Raw genomic sequence first — 23,372 nt, forward strand, 5'->3', positions numbered from 1 at the left:
TATTTAGTGGAACGTGGTGGACGCGGAGGATAGGTTTCAAGGGCATAAGCAAAGATGGTTTGAAAGGCCTGAAATGATCCATTATAGCTAAAAGGCAAAACCAGATAGGGAATGCCTTTATCCATAGTGTGGGGTATCAAGCCACACACCCAGCAGTCTGTAGTGTTAACTACCAGTTGGTGTTGGTGCAAAAGCTGTACGAAAGTGTTATTGATAAATTCTGAGCGTCGAGCTTGCTCATGTTCAGGAAACGAATGAAAAGAGTGTATGGAAGAAACAGTAGAGGTAGCAGGATCAAGGGGAGGTACTGTAGTTACTGGCACAAAGATTAAATTTATACCAAAAACGATTCCACCCACCAACGTTATTAAAACAATTAAAAATGTAATAGCACATTGCATCAGAAAACATTTACTATGAAGGATTCTGTAAAGTCTGTTTCTGCGAACATAAATCACATTTTCTCGTTGCAGCGCAGGAAGCTCCATCTTCTACAATCCGCTCGCGACCACTGATGATGTGTACGTAGATGAAAATGCCTCTATCAGCCCTGGGAGTTCCCAGAACCAACAGAAAGATCGACCTTGTGTCAGATCCCCGCAGATTCAACTAGGCACACAGCCACGACCCTACGGCTACCCAGACGGCAAGGCAATTTTTAAAAACAATAAAACAATAGCAAACTTCCTGGCTGAAGGCAAAAGTTCAAAATTTCAAATATCACAATAGGCAGTTTCCTGCTTTATTTGTCCATATTACGAGATCGTAAGTTGTATCTTAGTTTTGCAGGCACCGTTTGATCAGGAAACAGTGTGTTGTCAATAGAGTTTGCAATGTTCAAGTTCGCAGATGGCAAAGTTTCTTCTGATGCAGATGGCAAGTGTTCAGGAGTTAAGGAAGTAGTTTCAGGAGGAGAGTCAGAGTTTGAAGTGTCAGTTATCAATTCGGCATCGCTGAAAGGGATAAACTTGGGTGTTCGCTCGAACTCAGAGGCACCAATTCCCTTCTTAACCCAGTTGTCATAAGGAAGTGGCAGGGGCACACGTTTGACATGTGTTGCATGAATCCAATGCTTGCGACCAGCCACACGAACAGCAGTTCTCGTCGCCAATAACACCTGGAAAGGGCCAACAAATCTGGGCTGAAGGTTCTTCGTCCTCGCAAAGTTTCGTACCACAACGTGGTCACCTGGTTTCAGCTGATGACCTGGACTCTCCGGAGGCTTTGGCAATGCATCGAAAACCTGTTGGTGAATAAGACTCAATTTAGCAGTCAAGTCGTAAAGGTAATCAATCAACATTGGATATTCCAGAGAACAAAATTCCTTTGGCCTTGGCACTCCCCAAATATTAGCAGGACGGCCAAAGACAATTTCGTATGGACTAAGCCCTACTCTAGAATGCACAGTCGCTCTCGTGGATAACAAAGCCAAGGGTAGTGCGTCTGGCCAGGATAAACCCGTGGATGCCTGTATTTTAGCAAGTTTTAGTTTGAGGGTGCCATTGTAACCCTCAACTAAACCAGCAGACTGGGGATGGTTTGCACTGTGAAATTTTTGCTTAATACCTAAACCGGCACACACACTCTGCATAACTTTCCCTATAAACTCACTTCCGTTATCTGACCATACAATCCATGGCATTCCGTACCTAGGGAGATATTCTTTGAGAAGAATTTTGGCAGTTGATAGGGCAGTGTTGTCCTTTAGTGGATATGCTTCGATCCATCTGGAGAAAGCACAAACTACCACCAGGACGTATTTTAAGTTATTGCACCGATCCATGTGAATGAAGTCTAACTGAATCACTTCAAAGGGGCAAGAGGGAGGAGCGAAGTGACCAGCAGGAGTAGGGATTTCCTTGCCAGGATTATGCATCAGGCATACCATACAATTTTTCACCACTCTCTCTGCACATTTACTAATCCCATCATTCTTCCAGACTGGAGCCAACATTTTACAGATTCCTTTAGAACTTATGTGCACTACTCCATGTGCCATTGTCACCACTGCAAGCACCACTGCAAGCACATACGCATCAGGCAACATCCACCGCTGTTGTTCCGACAAGTCAATCCAGTGGAGAGGTGTGGCTCAATGGTTAGAGGCGGCAGACCCGAGTGCAGAGAACGGCCCGGGACCAGGGTTCGATCCCCGACGCGGCAGGGTCTTGGACCAGGATCAGCGGACTGATAATTCTCGCATCGGTGCCTACTCCGACCAGGGAGCACACTCGGCAACTCTGGGCATTAGCTTGCCTCATCTCCACAACGGCCCCACACAAACGCCGGGGATGCCTGGTTTCACCTTGGAGACCCCCAGGAGGGACTATCTCACAGGGAAAGCCAGGACGGGTTCCCCAGCGGTCTATAGCGCTACGAGGCCTCCGGGTAGCAGTGCGCTTTACAAGACACAACAACAACAACAACAACAACACCCACTCGAATCCAACTTGCCCGTACTTTCTTTCCATGCACGTTTTTCCTCCTCAGTTGCCTCTTTCTGAATCTCTTTCACACTTTCCACTGTATCCTCACACATTCCAGACTCGGAAATCCATCTTGCAGACGTTGCAACATACATTCTACTCATCATATTTCTAGCTGTCTGTTTAGCAGTCTCATCAGCAAAAGCATTCCCACGACCAACATCATCCGTGATTGCTTTATGCGCACTGCATTTCACAATCGCAACTTCAGTCGGCAAGGTTAGAGATTCCAACAAGTCGTTAACTAACTGACCATGTTGAATCTTAGTCCCATGGGACGTAATGAAACCTCTTTCTTTCCACAAACGGCCAAAACTATGGGCTACGCCAAATGCGTACTGACTATCTGTGAACACATTTACTCTCTTTCCCTTTGCTAAAACACACGCTCTCGTTAGAGCGATTAATTCTGCAGCTTGGGCAGAATTCTGACTCACTCTTGCAGTCTCCACAATCGTCCTCAAAGTCGTTACTGCATAAGCAGCAGTCACATCACCATTCTCCAATTTAAAACATGACCCATCAACATACAACGTGCCATCTGGATCTGACAATGGGGTGTCTTTTAAATCAATTCGTCCTTTTGTCTCTTCCTCGGTTCTGAAACAACAGTCATGGGGTTCGGAATCACTCGACTCTTGATTAGCCGGCAACAGTGTTGCTGGATTCAATACATTGCATTTTTTGATCTGAATATGACTCGCTAGCAGTGTCAGCTCGTAGCCAGATAATCTCGCACTGGTAAGGTGTTGTGTCTTGGTTCTGTTCATGAGTGTATCCACAGCATGAGGAACCATGACCACTAGCATGTTATTCATCACCAAACCAGCAGATTGTCGAATGGAAGCCGCAGCTGCCGCTGTAGCTCTCAAACAACTAGGTAACGCTCTAGCTACCGGATCTAATGTTGATGAAAAGTACGCACAAGGGCGTTGTTTATCACCGAATTTCTGTGTCAGAACGCTCAACGCGCAGCCTTCTCTTTCGTGAACATAGAGCGTGAATGGCTTGCTGTAATCGGGTGTACCCAATACAGGAGCTGAACAAAGTGCATTTCGTAACTCAGAAAAACTCTCCTGACATTCAGCAGACCATGGCACTGGACTCGGAACATTTTTCCCAGTCAAAGCTACCAACGGTTTTGCTAAAAGAGAAAAATTTGGGATCCACTGCCTACAGTAAGAGGTAATACCTAAAAAGGCACGTACTTCTCTCTGTGTGCGAGGAACACTCATCTGCCTAATTGCTTTTATTCTCTCTGGGGTCAACTTCCTTCCCTCCTTTGACAAGAGATGACCTAGGTAGGTCACTTCTTGGCAGCAATATTGCATTTTCGAAGGTGACACCTTGTGATTCACATTAGACAAATGATGCAATAACGAAATTGTAGCTGCTTTGCAAGTTTCCTTGTCATCGGCGGCCACTAGAAGGTCATCTACATACTGCACTAGAGCAGAACCTGGAGGAAGTACAAAGGAATCTAACTGACTTTTTAATTCCTGACTGTAAATGGATGGGCTCTCACAATAGCCTTGTGGAGCGCGTTTGAATCTGAAGCTTCGACCTCCTAGACAGAAGCCGAAAATATCTCTGCTTTCCTCGGCTATTGGAATGCTGAAAAAGGCATTTTTCAAGTCGATGACTGAAAACCATGTAGCTGTTGCAGGAATCAATGTTAATAATGCAGTAATGTCTGGAACTACAGGAAACTGCGGAACCACGATCTTATTAACCTCTCTGAGATCGATAACAAATCTATATACTGGAGGCTTTGAAGGATCAGTACGTTTCAAAATTGGCAATACAGGACTATTACAGACATTTCCTCTAGTTTCTTCAACCACCCCTTTCTTAATCAAATCTTGCACAATCAATAAAAGTGCACGTTCACCTTCAGTAGAGATCTTGTATTGAGGAATTCGTGGAAATGTTATATTTGCTTTCAAAGTGACTACATATGGTGGTATTTCTAAAAGGCCTACATCGTTAGGACCAGTCACCCAAAGAGTATCAGGGAGTGAACGCAGCTCTGGCGGGAGTGCATCCAATGACAAGTACATCGGAGAGGTGATTCGTTTACCCAACGTAAGCTGTATTCCTTCCGGAGAACAGTACAATGTCGCATATAGGCGTTTTAACAAGTCTAAACCAAGCAGATTTTCATTACAACCTGTCGTCAAAATCAGGGGTGCTTTCAATTGACACGGTCCAACAGAAATAGACAAAGGACCAGATACGGGGTTGTAAACAGGGGCGCCTGAAAAACCTACAGAAACATTTGTTAAGCCGGACAAAGGTGCGCCAGGGAGTTTCGCATGCATGATCGAACTTTTTGCGGCACCAGTATCCAACAGAAACGGTTCGACTACACCTGATGTTGCTACTGCGACATAAGGCCCACTCTGATCCACTGGAACTGATACTACTCCCTCTCTCTGTCCATGGCTGTCCTAGTACTCATTTTGTTGAAATCCCTCATCATTTTCACAATAGTCTTCAACATGATACTGTTGACATCTATTTTGTTGGGCAGACTGTCCATTTCGTTGATCAAAGTGATTGGAAGGGCGATCATTCATCTGTGGAGGCATAGCACCTCGTCCTCGACCTCTAGAATTCTGCACAAAACCACCATGACCTCTCTGAGCTGCGGCTGCGTTATTTTGCGCTAAGACTGGACACTCATTTTTATAATGACCCTCTTTCTTACAATACGCACACTGATTCCACTGATATTGTGGTCTCTGAGAACCATAATCTGTCCTTTGATACGATCCTTGCTGCGTATTAGTCTGATTCATGCGAGGCGGATATGCCTGTTGCAAAAGAACTTTAGTCTTTAAGTCTTTCGTTTTCTTATCTGATTTCTCTTTCTCCTCTTTATCCCTGTTTTCATAGTACTGTGCAGTTGCAAGTATTTGCGCAGTTGTAGAGACAGCCCACGCACTCTCGGAATCTTTTAATTTATTGCATAGCTCAGGTAGCAAGTTGTGTACAAATTTATCGACAAACAATCTCTGTCCTCCTTCTGTGCTCATATCCTGACCACTGTGATCTACAAAAGTCTTTTCGAACCTCGTGAAAAAGTCAGAGACACTTTCGTCTTTCTTTTGCCTGCATGCGGACAACTTGTCCCAATTAACACGCAATGCTGGCATCAGAGTCTTCATTAAGTCGATTATCCTACCTGGAAGATTAGCAATTAGAGGTTCGGGTTTGGAACCACCTATTTGCTGACCATCCGCTGCAATGATAGCTGCCCAATCACCACCTAGAGCAACGGGATGATTCTCTTTACGAATCTTAGCCCAAATTGGTTGCGGAACTACATTCCCAAATAACATGTCAATGTCCGCCAGATTCATTACACAGGCCTCAACTGTTTGTGCTAACTCCTTATAATATCCGGCAGGATTCTTACGCGGATCTGGCAAGGCCTGTTTCACTGCTAACACTTCGGCTCGCTTCCACGGAATGTGTATCCACACTCTCTGGAATTGGGCCGGAGCGCCAACAACACCATTCACTGCGTCAGCTTGAATAGCTTCGCGCCAAATTGGAGGAACCTCCCTCATTGGATATTGGCGATTCAGCTTCGTACTACTTTTCTCTAAGTCTCTCGGTGAACGAAGTGATGGATCATTCCTATAACTTAAAATCAGTTCCATCGCTTCTTTTATATTTTGACCTACTATCATTCCTGCAGCAAACTCTTTCTGAACCTTAATTAAGTCTTCTAAATTCAATTCAGAGTCATCTTCTTCTAGTTCCTCACGTAAAAGAGAGCACATCTCGTCGAAGACATATCGTTGCGTTGGTTCATTCCACTGCATAAATGTATCTAGTACATCTCTCGTACTATATCTTCTACTTTTCGAAATCCATCTGAGAGCTGTGGAATCTAATATTCCCCGTTCCTCAGTACTTGGGAGCTGACTACGTCTTTGTACAGAGTCAGAAGTAGGAGTCTTAATTAAAGATTTATAGAAAGGAGACAGAATGTTAGAGACAGAATCAGTGATTCTTCGACGAACAGAAAGTGGAGTCATAATACTGGCAGATGCGGAGAACACAGTAGCAGTTGGAACAGATAGCGGGACAGTAGGAGTATCGAGTAAGATAGCTTGTGAAACAGTAGGTGTAAGCGATACAGGTATAGGTAGAGAAGTCGGCAACCCAGGAAGAGGAGGTGCCGTAGGAACATTTACATTAACCACAGGTGGTACAGGAACTTGATTCTGAGGGGCAGGAGCAGGAATACCAGGTTGTCCAGCAACCGGCAATTGAACATTTGGTACAGGTGGAGCCGTAGAACCTTGTGCATACGGTGGGGGTGACCGTAACAAGTAAGACAACAGAGGATCGTTTTCGGGGTCCTCTACTATCTTAGTCGTACTCGATGGCAAGGCTGGATAGCACTTATCTATTGCTAAGCTACGCTCTTTAGTAGCTATCTCCATTGCTTTCTCAGACTCGTTATCTTGCAGCTGCTTAGCCGCTTGTTCTAAAGTTAACTCTTGCTCTTTCTGTTCTTTTTTCAACCTTTTAATTTCTCTCTGTTTAGATTCTTTTCGCCAGTAACGGAAAGAATCAAACATTGCCGGCCGGGCTTTCTTCTTAAACAATTTTACTTCTAAATTGTCAAGGATTTCGCATTCAAAACTACCATGTAGTGGCCAACTAAGGACACCATCCTTTTCAGTGTATCGGACCCACACCTCATTATACGATATAGGACCCACACCATGCTTACAGTAAAGATCATATAGAGGAGTCCCAATCGGAGGAACCAGACATGAGTCCTCCAATCGTGAATCACTGTTGCAACCAAAACACGACAACATACAATTTTTCCGACTTACCATTTTGTAATCCGGAACACAGAACAAACAACACAAACAGGGATGTGCACTCGAACCAAGAACTTAGGCCTACCAAAAGCGAACAAATGTATCGATACCCAAACTAAACCAATAGATTATCGTAACCAGAACAACCAGTGATAATCTTACGAAACCAAACCAAACCAAGAACCAAAAAGGATTTTAACAACCCTCACGAAGTAACCAACTAGCAACCACTAAATACTTAACTGAGGCACTGAAGACGTCACCAAGGAGAAACCCGTCACGTTTCGCCGTACTAAGGACTGCACCTCGGGTCCAAGACAGGGCGACGGTCAAGGCAACGGACCACTGCAGCCGTCCTGAACGGGAACCCTCGTGGAAGAGAACGTCGGGCCACTTTTGCGATATGCCGGGATCGATGAAGTGGGGCGCCTCCCTCAGGAATCTTCACACGAAGCTTCTCGAACTCTTCAGGCTTTTGGACCGGTACTGAATGACGTCGCCCTACGTTGGGCGCCAATTGGAGTTCTGGACTTTTTGGTTCCGTCCAGAGGTGTCAGGGAACAACACCCGAAGACCCCGGAGTTCCACCTGTCTCGGTGCACAAATAAACAGAAACACGGGCTTCTCGATGGTGGCGTCAAAGACCAAAGGTTTATTACTGCAGGGACACAGAAGTCACAGAAACTACACACGGGCAGTATCTAGGAGCCTGTTCGATTTGTACAAAGAGGGTTGCTCCTTATATACTAAATATTGGCCTTCAGGCAAATTCTTCACATGTTAGTACATTCCCAAACCTTTGTGTCCTAAACAATAAATATTTGGCGTTGCACAGGAATCGTCGACAATATCTGATGTCAAAACATTACGAACGAGGGGTTCCCACTTTTCCATCATAATCTCATGTCATCTTTTCATTCAAGACCCGGACCGCCTCATCGTAAATTTCGTTACCTCCCCCTAATAAAGGCTCAGAAGGAAAGGAGCAGAGCCAGGTGCAGAAGATAGAAAAGCAGGATAAGGGATGTTTGTGGGTTATAAATGGGCAAGGCTACCGACTTCGGCCGCCTAATCATGATCAGGCCAACGAACACAAGAACCAGTATAGCAGGACTGGCCTCGGGCAGAGGAGGCAGCCTTTGTCGAGTCATGCAGCTACAGCGTGTTCTGTTCCAAGGTACACGTGTCACTGGAAAGGTGAATCGCCGGCTAAGGCTACGTGTCTTTAATCGAAATGAAGTAATCAAAGGTTATTGCGTATGTGAGGGCAAGAAACACAAAATGGCTGCCATGATCTAAGATGGATGCCATGGGTAGATCAGGATGTGTTCGTAACAGGAGTACTCTTGCTCGTAGCATAGCGAAAACACCAGGATATGCTAAACGGATCATTTGCGGTTCGCTGATACCAATATTATGTATTTCCGACAATATTGAAAACACGGGTTCAAATCGTCACAGAACCTCAGAGGCGGGGGGGCCTCTATGCGAGTTCACATGCCTCTTGTGTGTGTATAAAAGGTCAGACACCGATCAGAGCAACAGATGACGAGAAAGAAGCTCCTTGTCACAGGGATTGCGCCCGTGAAAGTCAAGGATGCAAAGGCTTCCATCAAGCATCATAGCTAATTTTCGACTGTAGATATGGGGAGAACGCACACCTGCCCAGCCTCGACAAAGCGCACATTTTTTTTTGAGCTGATTAGGAGTTATTGAATTTGTGCTTCAACTCGGGCACCTGCTTAAATTATTTGTATCTGTAAGTGCTTCCTGTTGAGGTTTAATTTTTGTGACAGGAGCCTCGCTGTCTACTTATAACTATTCTCTGACAATGCTTCGAGGGTCAGAGCAGGGTCAGAGAATAGTTGCAAGTAGGCAACGAGGCGCCGCTCAGGAAGTACTTACAGGGTTACAGCAGGTGCCCAAGTTGAAGTTAATTTCTATGTAACCCTTTTTTAAATGGTTACAAAGAAATTAACTTCAACTTGTGCACCTGCTGCTGTAACCCTGTAAGTGCTTCCATGAAAATTTGTCCCGCTTGTGAATTCGTGGATTTTTTGCGATTTCGTGAGATTCGCGGATCGCGAAATCGCGGAAAATCCGCAAATTCCACGAGCGGAACGAATTTTCTGCCCACACTTACTCAAAAGCCCAAAACAGACAGCGGCAACAGCTTTTGTCTGTTTCTCAAATGTTAATCTACTGTTGAACCAAACACCCAAGTTCTTCACAGCCTCCTTGGGTGATGGGGCGGGTTTGAGATGGTCAGGCCACCACTGCTCAGACCAAAGTTCCAGATCCTTCCCAAACAGTAAAATCTCAGATTTGCAGGCGTTTAACTGAAGACAGTTTGCCCTCATCCAATCTGAGATAACCAACAGATCCTCCTTAAACTTCTCCAAGTTGGCACAGCAGTTTTTAGAAAAGGCAATTACCAACTGGGTGTCATCTGCATACGACACCAAGGACAGCCCCCTGCCTTTAGCCACTTCCGCCAAGGGTCTCACATAAAGATTGAACAAGAGCGGGCTTAAAATAGAGCCCTGTGGTACCCCCTGGCACAGGGCATAATCCTAGGAATGGAAGGGTGGCACTGAGACTTGGAAGGACTGCCCTTCTAAGAAGGACCAAATCCAATCCAGGGCACCGCCCCTGATCCCAACTTCCCGAAGGCGTTTGAGAAGGATCATATGAATCACCATTAGTGTCCAACCCGGTACACTAATGATATCTACACCCCTGGGGCCATATTAGAATAAGTTCCCCAGGGGCGCAACACGTGTTTGCTCTCACTTTCCGACCCTCAGGGGCACTTTGTTATTATAAAAGGAGGCGCAGACACTTGTGAGTCCCCTTCCATGATACCGATAGGGCTGGCGCACTTAATGTGCCAGCGCAACCTTCAGAGGGTGTTCTCTCATTTGCTTAGGGGCAAATGAGGGAATTCCTTTGACTGCGCCTCGCCTTATTACAGACAGGGGCGCAGAGTCAAAGCAGCCCTCAGGAGGTGCCCTGGCAGTGGACCATTTAAAAAGTGGTGCACTGTCAGTTCGCCCCCTGAGAGCATTCCTCTGCAGGGGGAAAGGGGGGTCCCATGGACCCCCCAGACATCCCCTTGCAGGCGGGTGAAGTCACTGACTTCACTTGCCTGCAAGGTGATCTCTAATCCCATTTGTAAGTGTAGGCGGGTGCCGCCTGCACTGTGAAAACACAGAGCACCATAACACCATAATGGGGCACATTATCATTGTTTGCGCCAGCACACCTTTTAAAAGGTGCGCCAGGGGCAAACAATCACAATGCATAATACGGCCCCATGTCTTATCCAGATAGAAATCCCCGTCTGAGCGTGTAGATGTGCTTGTTTTGTTATCTGTGTCAGCTTTAGAGCGAGAAGACGTACATTTTTAACCAAGTGACCTCACCTGAACACTTTCTGCAACCATGGGCCAATCACTCTGACGCCCGCACCTCCATTCTATCAGCAGACATGTCCCCTCTTCTAATTTCATCACCCCCAGAATAGAAGACTGTGTTTGATGCATTTCAAATTTAATGGGGGCCGTATTATATATGCAGCGCATTTTCCTTGTTAGCGCTGCACGAACCTTCCATTCCATCATATGGCCCCAGGATTCCAACTGCACGCTGTTGATGAGGTAATGGTCCGAAGAAAGCTTGCTTGGTTTGTACTGATTAGCTTTCACAAAACACAAGACTGCAGCTCACCCTAGGAGGGAACAGGAGCAGGATCTCTATGTGAAAACATCAATTTACTAATATGTACAACGCCGATTAGTTTGCTACCTATAGTATGTTAAGTTATGTCTATTTGTAAAGCGCATGAATCAGCTGTGAGTTTATCCAGGCACTTGAGTAGGTGTGTAGGCGAGTGGACCCTCAAAGTAATCCGAAGTGCCGCGTCTTCAGCTTCTTGCAGAAACTCAAGAGGTGAGGAGGAGGCTTTGATGTGTTGTGTCTGTCACTGTGATTACCTCTGCATTGCTTCAAGCCTGTGGAGTACACCTCCATGTCCCCTAAAGGTGTTTCTGCCCCTACACTAAGGCAACATAGAGCATCTGTTCTACACTACACTGATTATTTGCACGACTCACTCGGATGTTAATAATGGACGTACTTTTTTTTCTGTCTGAAGCCACAATCTATTAAACGTGATGCTACTTTTTAATGAAACTTTAATCCTGTGACTTCTAAAATCCTTTTCCCCTTACATGTACATCCCTTGATGTCTCTGCCTGCAGTAGGTTTTTTTCTCCTACCACTTTGAATCTACCAGGCATCCAGAGCTTGTTTATTGGATATGTCCTTTTAGTCCTGTGCCTGCGAAGTTAAATCGCTGCCCAAACTCTCTGAGGCAAGACTTTAAACCAACTATCTAAATCTAGACATAACTCTTACAAATGAATGTACCCTGTGAACCTTTCAAAAAAATGACCCAAAATGCATAGGCTTATGGAAGAAGATCCTGAAACAGAGCAATGTCACTGTGCAAAAAATGGGTGTCAAAAACTGACCTTATGTTCCTTTCTTTCAATACTTCTTAATGGGCTACTAGTGTCTACAGTATGATGAATATATCCCTGGAAGTTAACACCCCTTATGGACAGGAACTTACTATCACCCCTTCAACATTCATTTAATTAACTTCTTGACATTCATTTTAATAGAAGGAACTCTGAGATCCAGATCCCTAATGAGGATGTTGACTAATTATTGCTGATAGCGCCTTGAAGGACGATAGTTGCGTGATAATGCAGTCCAAACCGGAGATTCCTAATATATCCATTTTGATCACATATCTTAGAAACGGCCTTCCCAGAAGAACTGAGAAACCTTATTGAGACCCGGCTAGCTTTTTCACACCTGTGAGGGACCGCTAAGTTACAGTGTGTAAGGCACAACTGTAGGTCGGTGGTAAAGGATTGAATTGAGGTCACAGAATGTATAGCTGACGTGGATATGGATCTCATGTTCTTGATTGAAACATGGTTGAATGAAATCCTACAACCCGGCACAGATTTCCTCATTCCACTGACTATTCCATTTTCCGTCAGTAGAGAGAAGGTAAAATCAGTGGGAGAGTTGGATGTGATCAATAACACACTATTGGTTGCTGACATGTGTAGTGAGTCACCTAACCCACCTTCCAATATTTACTTGTTGACATCTTGTTTGCTACTGCAAGACCAACCAGAATCAATATATTTCTCATCAGTTACAGCGTAATAATTCTTTCATTGAGTGGTGAATGGATCATATTGTATCTTAAACTATTCTGTCCACCAAAAATCTAATTTTCACTGTATTGCTCAAAAGAATGTCTTGCTTGCTGATGATCTGATTCTAATTGACTGGGCAGCTCAATATGAAAACCTTTTTCCCTAAATATTTTTTCTAAAACGAAGATTGTTGATCAAGAATTTCTTTTTCCAAAACAGGATTAGGGATATTTCATGTGAAATGCCAAGTGATCTTGTTGGTTGCTTTTCAAACAACCAACGGTTATTCAACCAAAGAGCTTAAGGAGGCTACCTCCTACTTTAACAGTGACTTCACTTCACTCACACAGAAATAAATGAAGATAAAAAAAGTCTGGCTCACGGTAGACCAAGAAGTTCAGTGATGGAAAAAAAACCTCCTCAGATTGTCTGAGCTCACTCGGCTACTAGAATCGACCATAAATGCATTGTCGTGCTAGAAGAACTTTGAAAAAGCAAATCCTTGAAGCTAAGTGTAAAGACATCAAATTTCAAATTTACATGGCTGAAAACCAATTTAAGGAATTCTTTGAAATAATCAAAACTGCCCCAGTCCAATTTCTAAATTCAGTATGACTGAACCCAAAAAAAAATGTGAGAAATATGCCCATTTCTTTACCTCCAAAATCAAAGTGGCTCTATTCTAACGTCCTTGTGTCTGCCTATGCCAAAAATCTCCTAAATATTGATCTCCAAGAGATCTCTCGGACAGAACTACTTGACGTAATTTCTGAACTCAAACTTTCTAATAATGTGGCCAAACCACTTTTGCATAACCAGGCGGACATATTATGAATCAACTGTGTCTCTCCTTTTCTCTCTCCTGGTACCCTGCCACCAGTACCCCACTCCCTGTGGTAATTACCAGTGGAAGCATTCTGGGACTTGTAGTTAACATTGAAAGTAGCAGATACAAATTCCAGCTTTCAAAGTGTTTGTTGGCTAAAAAGCTAGTGCTAGCTGAATGTGCAGTTGGACTCCGTACTCTTCAGTACGTAGTTCTATGTTCCGCAACACAGAACTAAGTACTGAAGAGTGCGCACTCGTCTCTCTCTAACGAAGGGCACGTTCAATTGCAGAATTATCGGCGCACCTCAACTCAATTCCCAAATGTTAGACGCACCCGTCTCTGCCTAATTAACGACGCCATCTGCGCACTGAGTTACTCACTCTCTTTTTTTAACTACGTCCTGCTAACAGTTGGTCTGAATAACCCAATCAGACTCTCTCATCTGGACGTCCTTGAGGAACTTTATGAAGGAAGAAGTTCCTATCCACGGTCTGGCTTAGATCCACTTACCGCTTATACTACGCTCCACGTTTTACAGTACATTGCATTTCCCTACACAGTACTTCTACATCATCCTTTAGAGTCCTGGGCCCTGCTGGGTTGGAAGTATCACAGGCGGAGCGACCTCCCCAGTGACATCTTTATCCATTATAGCCACGGAAGCGGGCGACCTCCACGTGGGGCACACTCCTGCCGCCGCTGATGGACAAAGAAAAGAGAGAGCCCTGATGAAGTCTTTTGGCACAGAATAGTGCATGACGAAACACGTGATGGCTGCCCTTTTTTTCAAAGAGGAAGAAGTGGCTTTTCTTTTGGAACTATTGAGAATTGATTTGAAATAAACACATTCGAAGACTTCTGAGTTGGACCATTGTTATAAGAACAAATTGGATGAATTATGCTATGGATTACACTAAGAATTGGCTGTTGAATTATGATATATATTTTTTTGTGATCGATTGTTGTTGTTCCTGGTTGTATCTATTTTGATTGCACAGAACTTACCATTACCAACATTGATACTTACTGTATGGTTAGTGCTCAGGGAGGATTGTATTTATATTGTTTAGGTACTCACTACGTGGGTTTCTGTGGGGTTGTCTGGTAGCCAATCTCTCTTCCAACCTTTTGATGCACTAAATATACTCGTGTATTGTTACTTTACCCATACGTACAGTAGTGCGCCCAATCTAAACCTAGTTACCAGAAGTATTGAGGTTTAACTATATTATATAAGTTTGTTAGTAATTACAATATTTGGCAAAAAAGAGATTGGAGACAGTAATTTTATTCCACACAACACTAATATCACTAAAATAAATATTATTTACAGGAATAAAGAAGAAACAGCACATTTTCTGACACATTGCACGCTTTTAAGACAACTAATGTAGAAAAGTAGAGTCAATAACAGGGAGCAGGGAGGCATTTTCACTCTGCATTCAACACCTGGTAAATCAGTGTGATGACTCTTTTTAGGCTTGGGTAAGACGCAACAATACATTTCACCCATGTAGTGCAAAATACCACTGCACCATTGGAGGGCGATTTAGGGGGGTAAGAGCAGTGGAACCCAAAAAGAACGAAGATTAAGCAATCCTACTTTTTTAGAACGGGGTATTAAAGAGAATTAAATGCAAATTGTGTCACACAGTATCATCTGTGCTCTTTATTTTCTTTCTGCAAAGGGCTGCTAACTAATTCTTCACTGAATATATGACACCTTGCTTCTTCTGTGGTCAGCCGACCCTGTCTGAAAAATGAGACGCTTAATTTACTCGGATTTGCTGGGACAGATGGCGAAAAACTGGGACTGTCCTAGCTTATCCAGAATGGCTGGTCATCCTATTCACAGGGATATGGGCAAATAACATATCTATCTGAAAGCCATCAGTTGAAAGAAAGACAAACAGTATATGGGCTAGAGAAACTTTGGAGAACTTCAATAGTATAACTTCACACTATGACCATAGTTTCTTATACATCAAGGAAAGGAGCAAGAATGTCCACAACCTTTGCATCGATGAGCTTGAGCATACCTTGCCGGTGATAGTCAAAGCGTATTTTTAAATCCCTCACCTGCATGTACTGTGCTCATGTGTCAGCCACTACTTAATTTGAGCCGGTGGTTTCCGGTGCTTTGCACCAGCACTTAATTGTCAACTCAGACATTTGTGACGGTCTGCCACAAGATGGCGCCATCTGGCTAATTTATGATGACTACAACAACAGGTCATTATTTGTTCAATAGATATTAAAAATTACTATTACCTGCCACTCAAGCCTTTCTTATAGCTTTGGTGGCTTGAAATAGTCAGAAATGTCACTCTTGCAGGAGTGTGATGGTTAGTAGTTGTGCTGTTACTATCATTGGGAGCATAGCAGAGGCAATGTATGGTGCAAGCTGCAGTTGACCCTGAGAGCCTTGGCACTTTTTTATTTTTACAAATCATGCATTGGTGTCAGCCATCTTGTGTGTACAGCCTCCTGTGGAGAACGCGTCACCATTCCTCCCCTATAATAGATTTTTCTCATTTTAGGAACTGGTTTTGGCATTTTGTCGAAGGAGGAGCGATGGGGACCATCTCACTGCTGTTTGTGCTCATCCAGGCCATGCTGGCATCCACCTCGCCGACCGGGGAACATTCAGGTCTTCTGTTCTCAAAGAATTATTTTATTTAGCATGCCAGGAACTAAACCAAAAATGTAACTGTGCTACATATGACAACTTACATATAGCAACAATTAGCAAAAAAATCCTTCTGTTTACAGCATTGGAAAACAGAGGTAGTACAAGTTAAATCTAAAGAAGTCATACTAATCAGCACAATCTTGATAAACTGTTTATTTTCCAGCAGAAAATGTTTTTGCACTGGAAATGTGAGTAAAAATACAGCAAATAGCACTTTCTGGTACTTTGCGTCAAAGGGTGTTTCATGGGTGGTACATGGGCTGTCCCATGTGACCACTCACGGTGGTCTCATGGTGGTCGCATGGGACCTCACACGTTTTTTGACACAAAGCCATATCTAATAACAATGGTAAACAGGGATATGTGCAAAACAATTTAAACCTCTTTGAAGCTGTTGTAAAGTGGGAGAAAAAAATGTTTCTCCACACTTTGCAAACTTTGCATGCTGCAGTGTACAGCACACGTACAAAGTAGGAACAATTTTAAAGTGAGTCGGAGGAAAGAGCAGCAACGTCGAATCTTATTAAATATGCACTCCCCTACTCTTTCCTGTCCCACATGGCAGCAACTTTGGTTGCGGCAATGCTTTCTGTAAAATAGCAAACCTGTCCCTTAGTTTCTTTCTAAATAGTGGCAGAGATGAGGCTTTACAGAGAGCTGGATAAATGAGCTCTCACCCAGATACTTCTACTTTGCACAAAGAATGTGAGCAGACTTGAGTTTTTCAGTGGCGGCCAGTGCAGGTCAGCGCGGTAGGGCAGGACGGGACGGGGGGAGGTGGGGGCGACAGAGGCCAGAATAGGTAAAATAATTAAATAAAACCCTTTACCTTGCGCTCGTCTCATCGGCAAGTCGGAGATGCAGAAAGCGCAAGGTAAGTGGTTTTATTTATTTATTTATCAAACCTATTCCATCATCTGTCAATCCCCTCCCCAACCCACCCCACCACGCTTACCTGCACTGGTCACCACTGGAGTTTGATAAAAATGTTCACGTCCCAGTTTAATCATCCATGGAGTTAAAGCTGTTGCAGTGAGCTTTAGTTTTGCAAACCTATCTGCCAAGAGGAAGGCCTTCTTTGCACTAAAAACAACCTTGCATCTGTTTCTGGCTTTGAGAGGCAGCTAGTGTTTTTACCACACTTTCTAATGGCTAGGGTAGACAGATAACAATATAGCATGGCTTTTGTTAAAAAATGGAATCAATCTAGGGTTTGAAACAATTAAGTTTTGTATTATAATTATTAAAGTCCTTTATTTCATTCCTGCTATAAGAAACGATTCTCCTAGCCGACACATGTTTCGACCCCCTGGATGGTGTGCAGGGGCTTTCTCAAGGCTTTAGGGAAAGGCGAGTCAATCTTACCCAATTTGTATAGTCAAGATACAAAAGGGAAAAAAGAGTTGTCCAATGTCAGGACGACCCCGCAATTTCAAGTAGATCAAAGTTGGGGCAGACTTTGGCAGCATTGCACGAGGACTCTATCACATTTTGGACCGCAGCAACTTGCTTTTTGTTTAGCCCAATATTCCTTGAGAATTCCTGAAGGACTGGTACATTCACCGATTTCAGTGTTATCGAACCTGCAAAATTTCCCTGAAGTGAGGAGCTCTTGTACTCCCGCTTGACGTACCCCAAATCCCTTCTGTCACACAACGCAGGGCAGCAAGCAAAGTTGCTGTGCTGCGTTGCATGAAAGGCAGAGAGCAGAAATGCTCCATACTTACAAACATATTTAGCACTTCTGCCCTCTCCTTGCACTAGCGTGTACGTGTGCCGCCTAGCATTGGTGCCTGCATTACAGGCAGGATTGCTTTTTGTGGAGGAAGGGACCCCTTCCTACATAAAAACAACCCTCAGAGGCAGTTTCTTCTTTCTACGTCTGCTGCAGAATGCAACACACATGAAAAGAGGAAAAAACGAGGAGAAATGAAAATATTTTTTATCATTATGCCCCATTTGGGAAGGGATAGAAATTATACATATTCGCGGGTGAACAAGTCTTTGTAAATCTTGGAATTCACCCAAAACATTGGGTGGATGTATCGGAACGGGCAAGCTGTACCCGTGCAACACCTCCCAAGTTGAAATGTAACATAACACAGCGCAAACAGCAGCCTTGGGCTACATTTCTTTACAAAGCCACAAAAGGCCTCGCTGATCAGGCCTTGCATGGTGTTGTAAATATGACTGAAGGCTTTTTGTTGTCCTTGCGTCGCCTTGTGCGACGCAAGGACAACACAAATGCTTCATACATAAGGGCCTCAATATTTTTGTACCACAGAGTAGTCTAATGATACTTATCTGCATAATAAACCAGCACCATGCAAACTCAGCTTAACCAGTTATTGGGCTAATGGGAGTGTTGGGGTCCAATCTCTGGTATATACCATGGTTTCACTGTAGATATCTGGAACAAAGCTGAAACAGCACTATTGCTACATAATGTTGCACATCCCATAAATGAGATTAGAGTAGTGAGCACATCAAACATCTGATACCAAGGGAGGGAAAGAGTAGAGAGTGTGAATAAAAGGCAGGCATGGGGATGTCTCCTAACTTCTTGAGGGGGGGTGTCAAGTATGTCATGTTTAGCATACTCAAATAATGTCTTTTCTGATTATATTGTGCTGGTTTGAATCTTATATACCGGGCACAGTAACAACACTTGCTAAGCGACATCTATTTAAAAAAAAAAGAATTAACCAGCTTCTACAGAACTTCAGAAGTTTCTTCACGTGATCTGACCGCAGTTGTGGTCGAGCTCGGAAGGATAATCTAAGATCTTTGACACGTCAACAGCATCCTCAGACTTCATGTCTTTTATTTTGAGTTTGACAGATGCTAAGTTATACTAGACAACATCTGCAGTATACCATAATGTAGACAGTGTATGCTTTCCTACTAATACTACTAAAAATTGACCATATATTTGTTATTTTAGCATCCATTGTTTGCTCTCATTTATGTGCTTTTGGTTGCAGGTCTGTCTCTTAAGGCTTTTTCTTTCCCCATACAGATGACAAGAAAGCTCTGCGAGTGTCCATTCCCCAACATCAACCGATAAAAGCTGTCCTCTCTGGTACCCTAACCATACCGTGCCATATTACCTATCTGGCCCCCGTGGAAACCTCAACTGCTAGCCGCCCTGTTGCACTGACTACACCTCGGGTGAAATGGAGCTTCATCACAGATGAGAAGGAGGTGGAAATCCTAGTGGCTCGAGGAAGGAAAGTCAAAATCAGTGAAGCTTACCGCTTCCGAGTCGCCTTACCCTTTTATGCAGTGTCCGCGTCAGATGTCACGTTAGTTCTGTCTGAACTCAGATCAAATGACTCAGGAATATATAGGTGTGATGTTCAACATGGAATCGAGGATGACCACGACCTGGTGGAAGTGAATGTCAAAGGTAATAAACACTTTCCTGCCCTGATGAAGGCTTTATTCTGGGCAACGATGTTTCGCTCAATGCTGCACAATGCTAGCAGTTGCCATGATGGTCTTACAGCTTCTTCTTTCTGCCATAGGAGTTGTCTTCCTCTATCGGGAGGGCTCCACGCGCTATACCTTCACCTTTGCCAAAGCCCAGGAAGCCTGCTCCAGGATCAGTGCCCACATAGCCACAGCCGAGCAACTGTTTGCTGCCTACCAAAGCGGATATGAACAGTGCGATGCCGGCTGGATCGCAGACCAGACTGTGAGGTGGGTAGCAGTTTTAAAATAATTCATTTAAAATTGAAAGTTAGAGCAGAAAAGCTTAATCTGTGCTGTTTTACTTTTTCTACCATATTCATCATATTGGACAACTAGCATGTGATGCACTTATATATTTCAGGGTATTTGTGTAGTATGAGCCACATCTGTTAGTGGAGCATTGGAACAATTGTATAGTCCATTCAGGAATTACAGGGTTCAAAGCAGAGTGGAGACACTGGGCGTATGTTGTATACCCAGTACACCCGTGTTGAAGCCATGGCCCTAGAAAATTTAAGAAATGGAAACTCATTAAATTGCACATGTACATGGCAGTTTTGTCTAATTCTGGGCTACTTTGCTCCACAAAGTGCAAATTGAGTATAAAAGCAACATTAGAATGAATGAACAACGCAGAAATATTAGTTTGCAGCCAACGGTCGGTGAACACGTCATCTAGGTGCTAATTTATGTAAGGTAATAAGCTAGTGTAGGGCATATGCCAAAATATGGCAGATACTATGCATTCCAACCTGGAGCTCAACCTTCCATATTAGAGGTGGGGGAAGAGCAGGGCCTCTGCCAACAGAGACCCAGCTGGCTTTGTCAAAAGGAACCATTGACTTGGCAGCCCAACTACACCCGGGCTGCAAGGTCACTTTGAAATTTGCACCCACCCTAATTAGGGCAGGGTGACCATAAATCATTTTCCCTGCCAGGGGCTGCCATGCAAGGCATGGTGGTGCTGGACAGGGAAAACAAACAATGGCCTAGCGCACAAGGAGTCAACTCCCTGCATGCCAGGGCCATTGAGTTGTATTTTATTTTATTGAAACTCACGCTGTGGGAGTTATTTTCAGCAAAAACAAAAAATAATGCTAAACAGGGACAAAAAATATATGTCTAGATACCTTTTCTATGAAACTTTTCTATGAAACTCAACCATCTTTAGCTTGAACGCTCTCCGAGCCCAATACCTATGTACCTTTATCGATGAGAGCTGACCATGTGAAAATTGAGCACTCGTAAGTGTTATGATAGTCCCACGTGGGGCCTAGACTCCTGCTATACCTTTTAAATAGAGCAGTCACCAAGCACAATGAGATCACACCTCTATATCAATTTTCCTAAGAATGCGCACCATTCAAAAATGGAACCCTTTCCAGTTTCGATGAGGGGTCACAAATGGTGCCTACATCCTTCTTCCTGTTAAAGCCTGCCATCAGATAATGGTGCTCTATTCTTAGTCTTTAAAAGCCAACATCTTAACAGGGCACTGTCCAATCACAATGGTAGTCACACAGTGGGCCTATCTTCAATGAACAATGTACTTTTTTACCATTCATTCCAATGGGGCAACAACTTTGTAAACAATATTTAGGACTCAGTGAATCAAATGGTATTCTGACAATGATATTCTGATACAATACTCCAAGGAGGTAACTTTGTCATCATATGTCCTACAAGTAAGTCTCTCCAGGGATCTGTAATCATAATGTAGGTCTCCCACACTTTCTCAAGGTGCGTTATCTGCGGCTACCCTCATTGCTGGATTCAGTCGCCAAAGCAGACACGGCTATCATGACCGCTGACACCACCGTTGGATCTGTGCCTTGGCCAAAACCTCACAACAAGGCAATAAAGTTTGCATCTTTACACACTCCTACATATACAACTCAATACAACTATGTACATAAAGTTTCATAGGCGTATCCTCCGTATAACGCGCTCAGCAACCTATTCCTTTCTCAGTGCTCTAAAAAAAGCTAATAACTTTCTACTGGAACTGATACCGGCATGAACATGGCTAGAAAGGATGGAACAAGTAGTAGGGGGAAGGGACATTATTGAAATGTGGAAAAAAGGAGGTAGAAGTGCTTTAGTTTGGGAAACAGCCTTTATACTGCAGCTCGAAGCACACTATGCTTTAACAGCATGGTCCAAACCACGGATGCGTCTTTACAACGCGTTCCTTTATCACGCAAGTGGTTAGAACGTCTTGCATCAAGGAAAATGCTGTTGGATTGATGTTGTACTTTAAGTCCAACACTTTCCCTCCTGTTGAACAGACTGGAGTTGGAATAGTAAATTATACAATTAGAACTCCAGTGCTTTCTCTGAGGTAAGTCGTTGTAATGACTTCCGTTGTGACGGAATGCGTTGTAAAGACACATTTGTTGTTCAGACCGCATTATTAAGGCAGACGTGATTAACGCCTGTGTGGTTCCAAAATACAACCCTTTTGTTCATGTGGTGATAATGTTCCAATTAGGCCCTGGAGAGATTACCATTTCCATTTATTAACTTTATTTGTGCAAGAACAATAAAACAGATAATTACCGTTCTGCCCGCATGATCTCTCCTAATTTTGGTAATTTTGCTTTACGCTTGTTACATGAAATTCCCAAAAGTACCCTATTACATAATGTTGAGTAACTACAGTATGTTTATTGTAAACAATTCAGCACAAACCCACGAGAACAACAGGAATGACCGTAATGCAAACAGCTGCTGTTTGCGTTTTCTTGCACTATTTTTTGTGGCAAAAGGTGTCCTTGTGTACAGAATGGAAGCAAGGATGCATTTCATGCTAAAATATATTGCCAAATGCTGGTTTTGCATTTTACTTAATTATGTATCATTTCCCACAATTTCCCCAAAATTTTGCCAATCACATACAACTAATTTTGTGAATTTCGCACCCCCTTAGTTCTAATTAGTGGTGTACATTGTATGGTGACAAATATGACAGAATTCATACACCACCAATCACTAATGGGTATTTTGCATTTCTTTCCCACTGTTGTAGTCTACTGTACTTGTGTTTTTTTCCCCTACATCTGCAGTTATGAGATAAACTTTCTCTTGAATACCATGGCAGATACCCCATCCAGGTTCCCCGGGAGGGCTGCTATGGAGACATGGACGGACACCCCGGGGTTCGTAATTACGGAGTGGTGGATCCCGAAGACATGTACGACGTATACTGCTATGTTGAGGAGCTGCTCGGTAATCCACCCATCTTATCATTGTATTCTAAAGTATTTGCTTATCACATCATCTGCGGGATGTTTCATTGGAAAATGAACGTGGGCAGCACTGCGTTGCGTGAAAGGAAGGGAGAAGGGCGGCCTCCTGTCTACTAATATATAGCACTGCTGCTCTCTTCCCTGGTGCTGGCACACAATCAGGCAGCCTAGCACCAAGCATATAACTTTGGACTATAGTACAAAGGTGTATGCTTGATGTCTATCATAGGTTTTGTACAGGAAGTGCCCCCTTCCAGTTCAAAACACGATTCTTGGACAAAGGGTCAATCTTTTCACATTTTCGGTGTGTGCTGTCCATTGCACCAAAAATGCAAAGTCTGAAAAGTCAGGAGAAATGAAAATATTTCTCCTTTGTAACACCTGCCTGAAAGAGTCTTGGTAGCATATTTACAAGCCCCTAATGCCACCGGAGGGCACTATTTCTGACACTCCAGTGGCATTGTGCCATTCTCCATATTTACAAGGTGGCGCGAAGCCCCTTAACGCCACCTTGTAAATATGCTCTTGTCCGCCACAGTCTACTGAATCAAAG

General features: G+C 43.7%; 1 protein-coding gene across 1 annotated transcript in view; it reads left to right on the forward strand.

Annotated features, from left to right (window-relative positions):
- The first annotated feature begins 15,945 nt into the window (after nt 1–15,945).
- The window catches only part of BCAN (brevican), a 93,332-nt gene continuing 85,905 nt past the window's right edge, over nt 15,946–23,372 (forward strand). Inside the window, exons 1-4 of the mRNA XM_086947320.1 lie at nt 15,946–16,055; nt 19,117–19,506; nt 19,625–19,799; nt 22,672–22,799. Of these exons, the coding sequence (XP_086803446.1) occupies nt 15,980–16,055; nt 19,117–19,506; nt 19,625–19,799; nt 22,672–22,799 (769 nt within the window). The 5' untranslated portion in view covers nt 15,946–15,979. The remainder of the gene's footprint in view (nt 16,056–19,116; nt 19,507–19,624; nt 19,800–22,671; nt 22,800–23,372) is intronic.

This window comes from Lissotriton vulgaris, chromosome 12 (assembly GCF_964263255.1).
Source record: "Lissotriton vulgaris chromosome 12, aLisVul1.2, whole genome shotgun sequence".
NCBI lineage: Eukaryota > Metazoa > Chordata > Amphibia > Caudata > Salamandridae > Lissotriton > Lissotriton vulgaris.